General features: G+C 41.2%; 1 protein-coding gene across 1 annotated transcript; it reads left to right on the top strand.

The window, feature by feature from the left end:
* Positions 1 to 555: 555 nt before the first annotated feature.
* On the top strand, positions 556 to 9,428 carry kcnk1b (potassium channel, subfamily K, member 1b). Its single transcript, XM_061087244.1, has 3 exons — positions 556 to 1,046; positions 4,124 to 4,519; positions 6,725 to 9,428. The coding sequence occupies exons 1-3, from the start codon at positions 692 to 694 to the stop codon at positions 6,979 to 6,981; spliced, it is 1,008 nt and encodes a 335-aa protein (XP_060943227.1). The 5' UTR covers positions 556 to 691; the 3' UTR covers positions 6,982 to 9,428.
* Positions 9,429 to 14,622: the final 5,194 nt, after the last annotated feature.

Below are 14,622 nucleotides of genomic sequence, written 5' to 3'. Positions count from 1 at the left end.
TTAAGGTATTAAGTAGTTGAGAGATACGTAACTGAGGCAGAGTAATGAACCCAAATACACATTATTTATAGATTTTAATATAAATAACTGAAGCTATACAAAGTTGTGCATTAGACTAACAGCCTGTACAATTATGGTACAGCAGATGTAAGTGTATTTAAAAAAATAGTAAAAATAAAATAAAAATAAATAAAACTTAAACTTAAAATACATGACTAGACATATAGGAAACATAAAATCAAATCAATATAAACAGGCAGTTCTGGTGACAGATTAGTGACATGGATAAAGGTTAATGTATGCATTTGTCTCCTGTTTATGTTTAGTTTTGTATTATATTGTATAAAAAAAATACAGTTTATAGTTATGCTTGCACAAAACACACCACAGTAAGTAAGTCTGTAGATACAGTTTATGTGTAAACATCTTTAGATACAGTGTATGGTGAAACCGACTGGGCAGGACTATGCTCACCCTGCCCTCTTTTTGTCCCCAAGCTGTGACTTTTCCGACTGCACCTGAACGCGTCAGCAGCCACAGCAGGTTGCGCGGAGGGTGGCGAGTCTCCGGAGGATCTTTGTCTCCAACAACATCTCTTCCCGTCTGTCAAAACCGAACCGAACCCGGATTCCCTCCGTAGATCCACTTGCACCCGGGACGCGGCCAGGCCACACACCTCCTGGGGGACAACATGCTTCAGTCCTTCACCAGCAACTCTTGCGTGCGGCTGATCCAGAGCCACAGATCGACCTGGTACTTCGTCTCCCTGGTGCTCGGCTATGTGCTCTACCTGGTGTTCGGCGCCGTGGTCTTCTCCTCGGTGGAGCTGCCCTACGAGGACCTGCTGCGGCAGGAGCTGCGCGGCCTGAAGAAGCAGTTCCTCCGGGAGAACGACTGCCTCACCGAGGAGCGGCTGGAGCTCTTCCTGCAGAAAGCCCTGGAAGCGAGCAACTACGGGGTCTCCATCCTCAACAACGCCTCGGAGAACTGGAACTGGGACTTCACCTCCGCGCTGTTCTTCGCCAGCACCGTGCTGTCCACCACAGGTGAGAGGGTCCCCAGGTGGGGAGAGTGGGGGGATGTGTGTGTGTGTTTGTGTGTGTGTAGTGTTACAAAACCCGAATCAGCCCTGAGGTGGGATCCTGTGTCATCATCTGTCAACATTTCATTGTTGAAAGCCAAACATGGGGACCTGCATCTTGACAGAGCCACCCCCCCAGGGCACGCAAACATGAAGAGGCCTGCGGAGCGTCACCAGCGCGTAGTGGAAACAAAACCCGCGTCCCCAGTATGTGACAGATGCAGAGTGGATTCACCATGTTACACAAAAAATCATGTTAAATGTTATTTCCTACTTAACTTCAACATATCCAACGATTTTAGATTATGTAGCTGGTTGTAGCTTCATCCTCGGATAAACACACAAGTCAAGTTTAGTGGCATTTTATCCTTTGAAGCAAAAACTATGTCTTGAATTTACATTCACAAATTGCTTCACTAGAGTCGGACCAATATAGATTCCCTGGGGCTGATGCCGGTATAACGGAGTCAAAAAACTCCTATAACGAAATGTCTGCTGGAGTTCTGGGCGGCATGGAAAAAAATTATATCAAGATTAAAATGTTCATATCTTTTCTGTATGAGCAGAGACTTACAATCATAAGCAGATCAGTTATGAGTTATACCAACTCGATGTTCTTACACAATGAATAGCCATTATGTTGATATAGTATTAAATTGCTATCAATGAAAACTGTATTGTGATAATCACTGATACCGTTTTATTGCCCAGGTCTTATCAGCTATAACATATGTCAAAAAAAAAAAAAAGGGAAGTGATTCCTCAGCTCAAACCCTTGTGATAAGGAAATGTAACTGAGGCTTGATAAAACTAAAATAGAGTAGAATATGTAGAATCTAGAAATATAAAGTTATTTGTTGGACAAAATGTAAACAAATGCACATTGTTTATTCTGTGAAATGAAAGTTTGAGTGAAAGGCTCATATGGGCCAATTCACTCAATATAGGTTAAGCTCTATTATCATCGTAAAGCTTAGAGGCATTTACCCTTTGTCTTACGGTAATTTGCTCACAAAACCTATATGTTTTTCCACCTCATTATGTATTCTAAACATGGCTTTGCACGCCAGCTCAGTCATTTCTGTAAACAGGCCTCTTGCAGTGTATATATTTGTGTATTCCAGACAGAAGCAGGCCTATAAAGCACATAAACCTTGGATCACCATCTCCCCACCACTAAGTTTCTAATTAATATTTGGTCTGTGGACATCTAGACAGTTTTGCCTGACTCCACACAGAGCTATCTAGCGTTTAAAAAGGGTGTGACTTTAGCCTTGAAACCTATAGAACTTTAGTCTGACCTCATGGCAGCACTTATCTGAGCAGTTTCAACATATGCGATTGTGAAGATACACCTTAAAGCCTTAAAGCTGTCAGGCTGCTTGTTAAAGTCTCATCAAGATTCTGTGGATGGTGGATAAACAGAAACTTGACAGACATCCAGATCAAATAGAGCCTTTTATACCCGCTAACCATTACTGTTGGATATTTAATAACACGGTTGTTTCAACACATATCACCAGACACCACGATGGCTTTACCTCTAATTCTCACCAGAGGCTAAAAAGGGGCAGGACCCAGTTTACAGTCATGCGTTCATTTTATTCCCCATAGAGTTAGCTGTGTTATAGGAGCTGAACTTGTTTGGTATTTTTAGCGCCACTTTTTTGCAAGAGAAAGCCATTTCCTCATTTGCACACGTATGTCAGGGGGCTGTGGTATTTATGACACTGATGTTAGGATCACTTCATGAGGACATGTCAGGCTCTTGTCATCAGCATGAGATAACGTCTCGACTGATCTCGGTGATCGTCCTTCAACTGCAACTGCTGGATCTTAGCCTGTAGCTTGTTTCAGTCAGTACGTTTACATGATGGCAGAAACCCGATTTCGGCCGAAATCGGGTTTCTCTATCCATGGGGGGTTAACTGCTCTATCTCAGGGTACATGGCACTGAGAAATCCGACTCTTGTACGAAAGCATTTCATACCCCGCTACGATAGGTGGCGCTGTTTTCATTACAGCTAGTGGTGATCCAGCCATTTCCGCTTGACCTCGTCACCACTAGCAACACAAAAACAACAACAGCCTTCAACTCAGCATGCGAGAAAGATGACGAACGGAGAGCAAGGTAAAGCTACGTCCCTCTACATGATGTTGTGCATGTTTACTCTAGGAGTACTGCGAATGCGAACGGCGCATTTGATTAGAATGGTAATGGCGAGTGCCGGCCGGCACCGGGCAGCGACATTTTATCTACGTGTCGACTTCCGGGTCACGACCAGGGAGGGAGGGGGGGGCAGGATCTCAAGCATGCGCAAAGACGTCTTCTCCAGTTGTTGTCTAGCTTCCAGAGTTACATGCGCGCGTTGTCCGATATACAGCCAGATCCGATCTACTTATCTGGGGGTGGTTATCCGACTTCAGTCGGACACAAGAAATCTAGATTTGTGGAGTTACATGACATGGATCTTCGATTGAAACCGGACAACGCCAGAAATCGGGTTTCAATCGGACACATGTTCCTATCATTTGTTTCAGGGCATCACTTTAAATTTATAGTAACAATGATAATAAACTTTATTTTTTACAGCACTAGATAAGAGCACATACTAGAGCACAAATGTAAGAATAAAAGTGTTGCAGGCGAGAAAACTGTAAAACTAAATAGGACACTATGGAATGATTCAAATAGTCTGTAAGATCAGAGCTAAAATATACTGTATCAATTAGTTTAGAACGTAGATTTTAAATTATATAAAGATGGACGACATGACTGCTTTAATGTCTCAATCGCCACCTGGTGACTGGCTGCACCGTAGGTCATAAATCCTGCCCCCTCCATGTTAGTGGATGGGACATGGACTAAACGGAAAAGTCAAAATACAAGTAGGATATCTGCCATTTATCCTGGCGCTCTCTTGATACCGCTGCTCCATTCCTCGATCACCACTGCACGGACTAGTTGAAGGAAGTGGAGATGCATCGTCTTTATTTATATCTAGACATGTTCTCTAATAAGACTTTTTTGTTTTTGTACAGGATATGGTCACACAGCGCCTCTGTCGGACGGCGGGAAGGCCTTCTGCATCATCTACTCAATGATTGGCATTCCCTTCACCCTCCTCTTCCTCACCGCCGTGGTTCAAAGGATCATGGTGTTCAGCACGCGGAGGCCGATCGAGTTCATCCACACGCGCTGGGGTCTGTCCAAGCCCCTGGTGGCCATTGTTCACGCTACCCTGCTCGCAACGCTGGGCGTCTCTTGCTTCTTCCTCATCCCCGCCGCCATCTTTTCGGCGCTGGAGGAGAACTGGAACTTCCTGGAGTCCTTCTACTTCTGCTTCATTTCACTGAGCACCATCGGCCTGGGAGACTACGTACCCGGAGAGGCTTCTAACCAGAGGTTCAGGGAGCTCTATAAAGTGGGCATCACATGTAAGTCCTGATGAGTCTTTGCATTTCCACAGCTAGGTAGCAGGAGCTGTAAGGTTTATTCTCATCCTTATTGAGGTATTTTCAATTGTACTAAACAGCAGATTGGACAATGGATTCGAAAGAGTGGCCGAAGGAAGTGATATTCGTATTGCTTGTGTTTCAAATCAGTATCACACCTCTCATAAAGTCTGATACTTCCTCTTTCACAGAGGATGTTAATGTTCCATTGATTTTCTACGGTACAGCAGCACTTTCTTCCTCATTGAGCTATAAAGCAATGCAGACTTCCCAGACTTTAATGTTGAAATGAGTGGCTGCTGTGAGGATATTATGTCTAGCAGGCGATGGTGAACTTTGATCTATGTTGTGACATAAGCAGCTGGGTGTGTTTTTTTGACCTGTCGACTGACATATCAGGTTAAATAATGTGTCATGCCACATGCTATATAGTATAAAACAAATTTTATTTTCATTATTACTGACACTGATCAAGTCAAGCCGAATCAATTTACTGAACAAAAGCCAAGAAGACAACAATCAGACATTGAATAAAAAGTAAAATAAGATAAAACCACAAGAATACAAGTCTCAACCTGTTAAACCTGAGATTAAGAATGCGTTTTCTGGTGAGTTTAAGTAGAGACCAGAGTTAGTGAGGTCCTGATGTGGAAGGTTAGACTCCTCCACAGTTAAGGGTCAACTTCTGCACAGGCTTGATCTCATTTAGGCTTCAACCTGATGGACATGATTTAACTTAACCCTGATGTACAGGCATATACACCTGTTTAGGATCTAGCTTGTAATATACATGTAAGTATAGTAGCCTTATCTCAGCTTGACTTAACACAAAAGACTTTGGTGTTAGAGATGCAATGAAGGAGGAGTTATAGAGTTTCATAAATCCTGCCCTGAAAGATATACAAGTAGTCAGAGTTAAAATCTGATTATCTTTAGATTTTAAAATAGGCTGCTGTTACAAAACACACAACACAATAACTAGAAATTCACCACTGCTCCTTCAAACTGATCAATACATTTTAAATAATCAAAAACCTATTGAAATGCTTAAGTGGCATGAGCTGGGATTGTTCTACCCTTTGGATGTTAATCTGTTGTTTTCTGCAGACAAAGCCACAGTCCAGCACCAGCCTGCATGTTTTTAAAGCCACATAACCCAGTAAGATAAAACAACGATATCAGCACAGTGCAAGATACAAACTGGGCCACGGCTTAAGCGCAGACATCGATTACTGAGTTTTCTGGGTGACCTGCACAGCCTATGTCAGCAGCAGGGCTAATGGGGACTAGAATTAAAAACAAACCCACAGTGTCGGCAAAGTGGACGAACGTGGAGCATTACGCCAGAGAACTGTAACTGCATGTGTGATGTGGGCGTGTTGTCCACACCAGTCACAGGCACGTCATCGATGTGGCACAATGCGTCGGTCTGTGGAGGGAGAGGCGGCTGGGACAGAATGTGTTTTGTACAAAATGACAGACACTTTTGAATAACCTTCTCTGTGGAAAACTGCATGTTCATACCGGAAGTGGCACTACTGTCATATGCAAAAACTAAAGAGCTGATATCAAGGAGTGGTGCCATTTGCCGAAGTGTGGATTTAGGTAATAAGCACTCATTGCTTATGTGATTGCCCCATATTCTCTTTAAACACATATTCTCTCTCTTATTATCGCAAATACTCAGTAAAACATGCAACTTGCAGACTATGTTCCTCTAGGAATAAGGGCTCCATTAAACCAGTTTTAAGACTCAACATGTCCCAGATAGAGCTGTACAACCTCACGATTTGTATAAATGGTAATAAAGAAGCTGTGTTATGGCTTAATAGAGGACAACACAAGTGGGATTCACTCTCATCTGAAATGTTTCCTCTGTGTGACCATTCAATCAAGCACACGCACTGTTCATGTTAAGATGGTTAGCAAGCCACTGCCCTCTTGTGTCTGTCCACGTAAACAGCAGAGCTACAGAGAAAAAAAATTCAATTCTTGGGTTTTTCTAATCGAATGACTGACCGGTAGTTCTTCAATAATACAATAAAAGATAAGATTGTGTCAAGTCCTATGTATGTAAATGGGATTTATGTCAGAGTAAAGGCAACTGTTAAAAATACTATTCTCTGCAGCTTATTACTCATCTTTTGTGGTATCTCTCTCATTCCCTGTGCGTTTTTGTCTCGTCAGTCTACCTGATCCTGGGTCTGATCGTCATGCTGGTGGTGCTGGAGACCTTCTGCGAGCTGCAGCAGCTGAAGCAGCTGAGGAAGATCTTCTACCTGAAGAAGGAGAAGCCGCAGGACCGCCTCGCCATTTTGGACCACGACCAACTGTCCTTCACCACAGTGTCCGACCGAGCCGCGGTCCACTTCGAAGGCAAAAACCAGTCGTTTGTGAGCGTCCCCACTGTGGTCTTTCCCAACGACGATCCCATGATTAAGTAAAGACACAGCAAACATCTATGGAAGTAGTAAAATAAAAAAAGTTGGAGTGATGTTCGTAAAACTAGATAGAATCAGTAGATCATAGGTCTCAGCTGTAGACATTCTGCAAAGCTCAGCCCTGCAAATTTTAGTCGTGAAACTAGCTTATGATGATTCACAATAAGGAAACAATCTCCTTTACCAAGACATAAAGCGCTATGCAGCCGAAACTGGAATTTAAGTACTTTAGAGATAAAAATGAATATTTAACAGTTACACTATAGGCAAACAATTGAAGACTCGCCTTCTGCTGTATTTATGACTCACAGTAGCTAAGCTCTTTTATGAGCTGGATTATTTATTGCATATCTAGGGACATTTTAGAAAGTAATTGGTCTTTTAAATCTAGATGAATGATAGGACAATTATCTGTAGTCCGTCACAAAATGAGTACATAAATGTGTGTGTATGTTATAGTAACTTAACAGGTACGTGGACTGTACATTATCAGGTTAAAGATGTGAGGAATAATGGCATCTTGAAGGAACACACCTAAAGATGAGCCAAAGTGCAAACACAACATAAAACCAGTAGATACATTAACTGATTTTTCTAAATATTTTTTTACGGTGAAACTTTGACATGAAAGCTTTTAATCTACCATGTTGTGTTTTCTGTCCGAGTTTGTTGGTGGAGAATCTCTGAAATGCCCCAATTGTTTTCTTTTCATTTGGCTCCTGTTGATATTTCTAAGAGTTTTTGAAAGTGTCAGGGGCCCAATGCTCCATTGCATAATGTGGCTTCCATTGTTGACTAAAACAAAGGCTACAGTCGATCCTGAACAGAAGCATCTGAGAGAACACAGCGTAGCTTTGCAGTTTTGTGTTTTGTAGCATTCTTTGGCTCATCTTTAAAAGACGTGTTAACTGTTGCACTCCACGTCGTCACATTTCATTGTGAGGGGGCAAATATTTGCCTGCGTCTATGTTTTTTTCAACACGTTGCAGTGCTATTTCAAAGTGTGGCGACAAGCACTATAATTTATTGATTTGTCTGAAAGGTTTAATGTCTGCTGGACTGTGAGGAAACAAAAAGGGAAGGGGGGTTGTAACCCATTTTAAAAAGGGAACCACAGAGCGCAGACGGGCCCCTTGTATTTTACTGTCCATAAACAGTGCTCAGTTTGCACATGCACTGGAACCAGGCAGCGGTACAGGAGAAAAAAAAATACGGTTTTACTTGGATTTCTCTAAAAGGAAAGGGACACGGTTCCAAAGGGATATTTTTAATGGAAAAGATGATTTTACCTCTGTTGTAGATGATCTGTAAAAGGCTTGGTGATTTCTCTTTCAAAGAAAAGACACTGAACAGAAACTATTTTACTGTATTTACATCATTTAAATGTCCAAATGTATATTTTAAGATATGGGACGAGGAAGGTTTACAAAACTTTGTTAATGATTCATGAAAGTAATTATGTACTTAAAAATCAGCACATTAATGGGAACTTGAAACTGTAAATTGAAGCAGCAGGAGTTATCTCCAGATTTCTGATCATTCCATAATTGGTGGATATCCAGTTACACTTGTTTGTATGACACGGACATTGAACTCCTCTGTATCTTTTTTAAAAGTATGTTCAGCGGGAGGCAAAAAGTACTTATTTAATAGCATTATCCATCCTAGATATGCATTTGTTATCTGTTTTAACAATGTGTCTGTTTCCTGCCGATTTCCTGACCTCATCTCTCTCATTGCTGCAGCGCTACATCGACACACAGTCGCAGTGTTTTATAAAAAGTCTTGAATGTAGTGTTTCTTGATGCCGTTTTTTCGCTACGTGGAGATTCTAGGCCTGATCAGAGTTCAGCATTACCTCTTGCTGCTCCGCTGGCTCTTGTTAGTTTAGTGATAATGTGTTTATATATATGAAACAGTGCGTGTACAGGTGAGTTGCAGCAAGGTGTCACGAGCACCTGCAAAATGAGCTTCTGACTGTGTCACTCATCTGTGATAATGTATTTTATAGATCAGTGGGATTGTCTTGTTTCTTGTCACCAGTCTGGGCCTTCATGCAAACTGTGAAGCGGTGACGCTGTTCATATTGTCTGCCGAGAAAAAGGGAATAACTTGAAAAAAGTCTGGGCTTCTCTGATTGTACGATGTTTCTGTAGATACATTGTAGATGTCAACGCTTTTAACCCCTTCAGCTTCTGTCTCTGTGTTTGGCAGTTTGTCATCATGTCGTTGGTGAGAGCTGTCAGGTAACGTAGTTCATTTTTAGGGACTGAACATTGAGTTCAGGATAACAATTAGAAGTATACCGACATTATGTGTTTGTGCTGACAAAACTGACATGTAATTGGGAATAGTTTAGTGTCACGGTACAGATATTGTACAGGAATGTACCTTTTCTGTAAAAAGAGGTGAATTCATAAACTGTCCAATTTCAGTGTGTCTTAAATAAAGTGTTGGTTTATTACTACTTCGTTTGACTTCTTATTTCATCCATAGCTACTACAGTATAGAAGCTCTCTACCAAAACACATTGCTGGTAGTACTCAAACATTTTACCGAGGTAAAAACTAAAATCTATTAGACAAATATGTATTCAAGTAAAACATTAACTTTTCTAGTTGACTATAGTTTATTAAGTACATGATTTTGAATTTTTATGTTAAGTATTAAAAGCACAAATACTTGCAGAGTGAAGCTTATTCATAATTCAACGGTCTACTGCATCCATATGGTGGAGTCTTAAGTCTCTTCTGAATCAACATATTCACGAAAAGAGTGTAATTTAAATTAATACAGGCGAGGGTGAGAGCTGTGGATGGTTGTCAAGCTTTTGTGCAACAGTAACCACTTCAGTGAACTGGAAAGAAGAGCAGAATTAATGGAAATGAATGTGATTATCTCCGGGATCTTATGTAGCTTTAAAAAAAGAAAAAGAAAGAATCAAAATGTTGGTACTCGAATACACGTATAATACAAATTCTTCTCATTCATCCAGTCTTTGAATATGAGCTGGAGGAGGATGTCAAGCACATCTTCATCACAGAAGAGCAGTAATTGCAGTTGGTGAACAAGAGGCCTCCAATTTTCTTATCTGAGCATAGATGGCAATGATTTGCACATCAGACTCATACGTGGCCCTTATTAAAGAAGAAAGGACAACGCTACTTGTTTATTATGTTTTTTTATTCGAACATGAGAAAAATAAATTACATTTTCAGGGTATGTTCTGTAGATACCCTAGACAGTCGCACAAAGAAACAGCAATAACCAAGAAGGAAGCACATCTCTACACAATTATTTTTTTTCCTGAGCAGTGGGTGTTTATTTAATTCCTTTCCGCTGCCTTCATCCCAGTACCATAGAGCATATTGTATATTTATAGGAAAAGGAAACAGTTAATGTATCTGGCTATGTTTAGTAAGCTTGCCCCTCGCCTCACAACTTTAAAAGAACAAAAAAGAAAAATCCTTAGCAGGTCTTTGTTTTTTAGTATAATTATACCTCTGATGTGCAGACACCGCTCACTGCAGAGCCGCTGAGCCGACGGCGTTGTCAAGTTAAACTGCCTGAATAACGATGAGGCCCCCCCTCAACAAGCAGAAGAGAAGCAGCTCCCGGCAGAAGTATTTATTGGCTGCACGTTGTGAGAACACACATATCTGGGGGCGCACACTAATTGGTAATAACTGTTGTCTGCCGGATTGATGTTGTACAAATATAATTGTATTCGGAATCAGCGCCTAATGGCAGCCGGGTCTGTTCATTTGTATAATGTGGTTTAAACAGATCACACTGTACTCAGACCACAGAGCATGCTTTGAAAACTGCTGCTAAATAGAACAGATTCAAGTGCTTTAATTTGTAACTTTCCTTATTGTTTATAGCCTAATTAACTCTAATCAGAGCCTTTTTATTGTCACCTTTGTATCAAATAATAATATCAAAATAAGTCACCTTTAAATATCCATTGTCTGTCATCATTTAGATTTCTTCTGAAATGTCTTTCTTTTCTCATCTTAAACAAAATTCCTTATGTTTTCACAGTTATGAGGTTACGCAGACCGCGTTCCATGATTTCTCGCACTCGCTTCATTCCTCAGTTATTTATTGATTGATGTCTTTTGATTTTGTCTAAAATATAATATTGCAGACTTTGTGTCTTTTTGTCATTTGCGTTGCATTTTGCTGTCCTTTCCAAATTAACCTTCCTTATGCTGTTTTATTTTGTTATAAAAGTTTAGAATCCCATCGAAAATGAGAGAATGCAACTCAAGCCCACTTAACAAAACAGTTTGTGTCCTGCTGATGGTGTATTTTAAGCAGCAGCACCATTTGTGTGGACAAAGTGCAGTGATCGCCAGAAAACTGCACCTTCTTTTATAAAAATCTAAATATTCACAGTCTTGCTTCTGTAACATCTTTATCAAAAAATGATTTGAATGAGTCTTCATGTTTTATGTAAAAAGAACATCAGTGCTGAATATAAAAAGCTGCAAATTCAAACAAGCTGCGAGGGCTGTTCTTTCAACACAATGAGTTTGCATCTGCTGATCCGGAGAGACTCAAACATGGCACATTCCCAGCTGAAGCACACCTTCCCTTCCAGCCATCACATCCTCCAATGCCCCCGCAGTTTGTCTCCTTTGTTTGCTTTTAATTTGTACCCACGCACAAACAGTACAATTGTCAGTAGACGTGAGCAGGCTGTCAGTCAGGAGTGTATCAGGGCAGAACAGGACTGTATCCCCTGCAGACTCCGCTCTACACACCAGTAACCCCTTCTTGGCATTAATATTGCTATTTGATCTTCTTGCATCATTCACATAAATGCAGGAAACTACCTGGGCCTGAGCTGTGAAGATAAAAAGAGCACAGCCTTGTGCTTGAATCCTGCAAACCGAAGGATTTTTTTCCCTCTGTGCTGCAGCTGAAATCGAGAAACCCATCAGTTCAATGAATCAAATTCTCTTCTTTTAAAGGAATTGGCGTCACATTAGGGGTGGATGTAGAATAAATAACGCAGGAGTTTTGTGTTAGTTTGTTGTACAAAGAGCAAACACTTCTTCAAGCTAGACTCACACTGCAGAAAGGCTCAGGAGAGAATTGTCAGTTTTTTTTTACATCAGCTCTTTTGCTGACACTTTGGCTCCTCGTGCACCAGCCAGTCCAAGGACTCAGGGGTCACGGGGGACAGGGTGTGGGTTGGACTGGACCGAGGCAACGACGGGAACCTATACCCTGTAGCACTGCTTTCTGATAGTGGAGCAACTCTATTTATATCCTGACTAAACACTGGGACTATGTGAATGCAGCATGGAGGCCTCAAGCACAAACATTGCCTGTGCACCGCCAACTGTCTAACTGCTCTCATTTGCTACTGCAAACACTGCGGTTTCATTTCACTGCTGTGAGGGAGAGGTGATTATATTTTGTTCTAAATGGTCATGTAGATTTATTGAAAAACAAGAGTGTTGCCTGAAAAGAAGACCAGTTACACATTTATAAAAGCACATGACAAACAGCAGGACATGCGAACTGCGGCAGTTGAATAAGGGGTGAGACGAACTGACAGGACCAGAAGAAGGCAGGAGAGAGAAGAGGAGAGGGCGAGTGGATGCTGCAGCCATTGGTGTTCACTCTGTCTGCAGTGAAACCTCCGTCTCTGCAGCGTGTGACACTTTGAGAACATCGTGACTCAGACTTTGATCCGTCAACTACATCTATTACGTACTTGAAATCCATTAAAATATATAATTATGTGATCTGCTCTTGTACTCCCAAGAGATCAGACACAGGCAGAAACATCATGAGTCATGCTGGAACACACAAAGCACTTTTCTTCTCCACTGTCTTTTCCACTCTGTCATCCCAGTAAAGCTGACATCTGGGTCGGTCACATCCGAGTTGGATATTCAGCTGAGCAAGCATGAGAAAAAAGACGCTGAGAAAATGCTGTGACAACTAATTAGATGAGGAAAGGCAAAGTGTTCTTTGTTTTTGACCAACAGAATTTGTAATAAAATCATAATGACATGATTGATCGGAGATTCAGTTCGGTCCCATGGCTTCATGAGAATAAAAGTGGTGTGATTCTCTTCCTTCCCACCAAGTCTCTGCAGCCTGAAACTGAAAATAATTGGTTATAAATATTCAAAAGGAGGAAGCAGTGAATGTCAGACAACCTTCAGGACTGAGGGGGATGCACTGTGGTGGGGTTTTGCTCTGAAACATGCGGTTTTTGGCCAAATTGGGAAACAACTAAGCAAAGAAGACATTTATACGACTGGAGAGGAGCAGATATTTACACGTAAAGAACCGTGGACATTTTTAAATTTTCACGAAGCAACTAGGAGATCACAGACCTCTGCCAGGTCTGATTAGCAACTTTGTATATGTATTGCATCAGAAGCACACATCATGGAAATAGAAACTTTCAGGAAACTGTCAAAATATCCATTCTCCTTGTTACTGTGGATTAATTTCATGAGAAAAAGATTCACCCTTTTCATAAAGATCTCTTCGTCATATCTTTAGAAATTCACGAACAATGTAAAGAGAAGTGAAAACAAATTCTGGGATCTGCCCATATAATTTAATTTCTCAGGCCACAACCCAGCCTTACAGCTAGTTTATCCAACCAGTTGATTTGCATAATCCAGCTGACAAACAATAGCTGATAACATTATATACAAGAATAAAAAATGTAGTTCTATTTTCTATAACATTCAGTTCAGTTTATAATAACAAGCATGGCTGCGACTGAGTAACAGTCAAAAGTGATGAGTTTCATTTAGAGGGGAACTCAGATCAGTGGCTGTTTGCATTTATCTGACGGCTATACGCTGAGCACAGCTCGTCCTCCATGTGCTAATGAAACACATTTCTCGCTGTCTTTGTGAGCTGTTGTGAAACTGTCGGCTGAAAGAACCCCTCTGAAGCGTTGTTTTCTTAGTATCTCAGAGCTGTCTTTTAATATTAATATAGCAGCACAAGAAGAGGCTGTGCATGGCTACGTCTAAAACTTATATCAAATATTTTTGTCTTGTCTTCAGTTGTCAAAAAAATAAAAAATAAAAATAAAAAGAGAGCATCTAAGAATGGAAATCAGGGCAGTTAATTCTGGCCAGAAAAGGAAACAGAAGTTGCCAATTTTTTCTTCCCACCAGAGCTGTTTGCCTGGGTGGATAACTGGTTCTCAGGCTTGACACACAATGGCACCAGCAGGTCCTCTCCTCCTCCGAGATTCTGCTGTTTTTTCTCCAGCTGTGTGTCAACCTTAATAATAACGGCAGCTGAATAACAAATACAGCCTGAAGAAATCACCCTGGCCCATGGGACAACAGGGTGCCGACTCCATAAAGGTTATGTACGTCCTTCTTGCTGGGTTAACATTTCTAGGAATATAATGTAGCACCTTCTTCTGCCACAGAAGAGTCGTAGCTTTAAATTGCTGCTTGTGTCAAGAAAATGTCAAAAAGGAATAAAATGTTTGAACCCCTCTGCAGTGCTTAAATACACAGTGATGAATGGGGCCTTTTAACTGGCTCAGAGTTTCACTTCTCGCTCCGCATCGGCCAATCGTCAGGAGTCTGTCGCACTGTTTCCAGGCTGGGAGCTGCATTAAACATTGATGGTGAGAAGAGC

Source organism: Limanda limanda, chromosome 15 (assembly GCF_963576545.1).
Source record: "Limanda limanda chromosome 15, fLimLim1.1, whole genome shotgun sequence".
NCBI classification, from domain to species: domain Eukaryota; kingdom Metazoa; phylum Chordata; class Actinopteri; order Pleuronectiformes; family Pleuronectidae; genus Limanda; species Limanda limanda.
This window is presented reverse-complemented; position numbering and strand designations above follow the sequence as displayed.

Coding starts and splice junctions, on each gene's coding strand:
- kcnk1b (XM_061087244.1), top strand. CDS start 692: ATGCTTCAGTCCTTCACCAGCAACTCTTGCGTGCGGCTGATCCAGAGC. Junction 1,047..4,123: donor CACCGTGCTGTCCACCACAG/GTGAGAGGGTCC, acceptor GTTTTTGTACAG/GATATGGTCACACAGCGCCT. Junction 4,520..6,724: donor CTATAAAGTGGGCATCACAT/GTAAGTCCTGAT, acceptor TTGTCTCGTCAG/TCTACCTGATCCTGGGTCTG.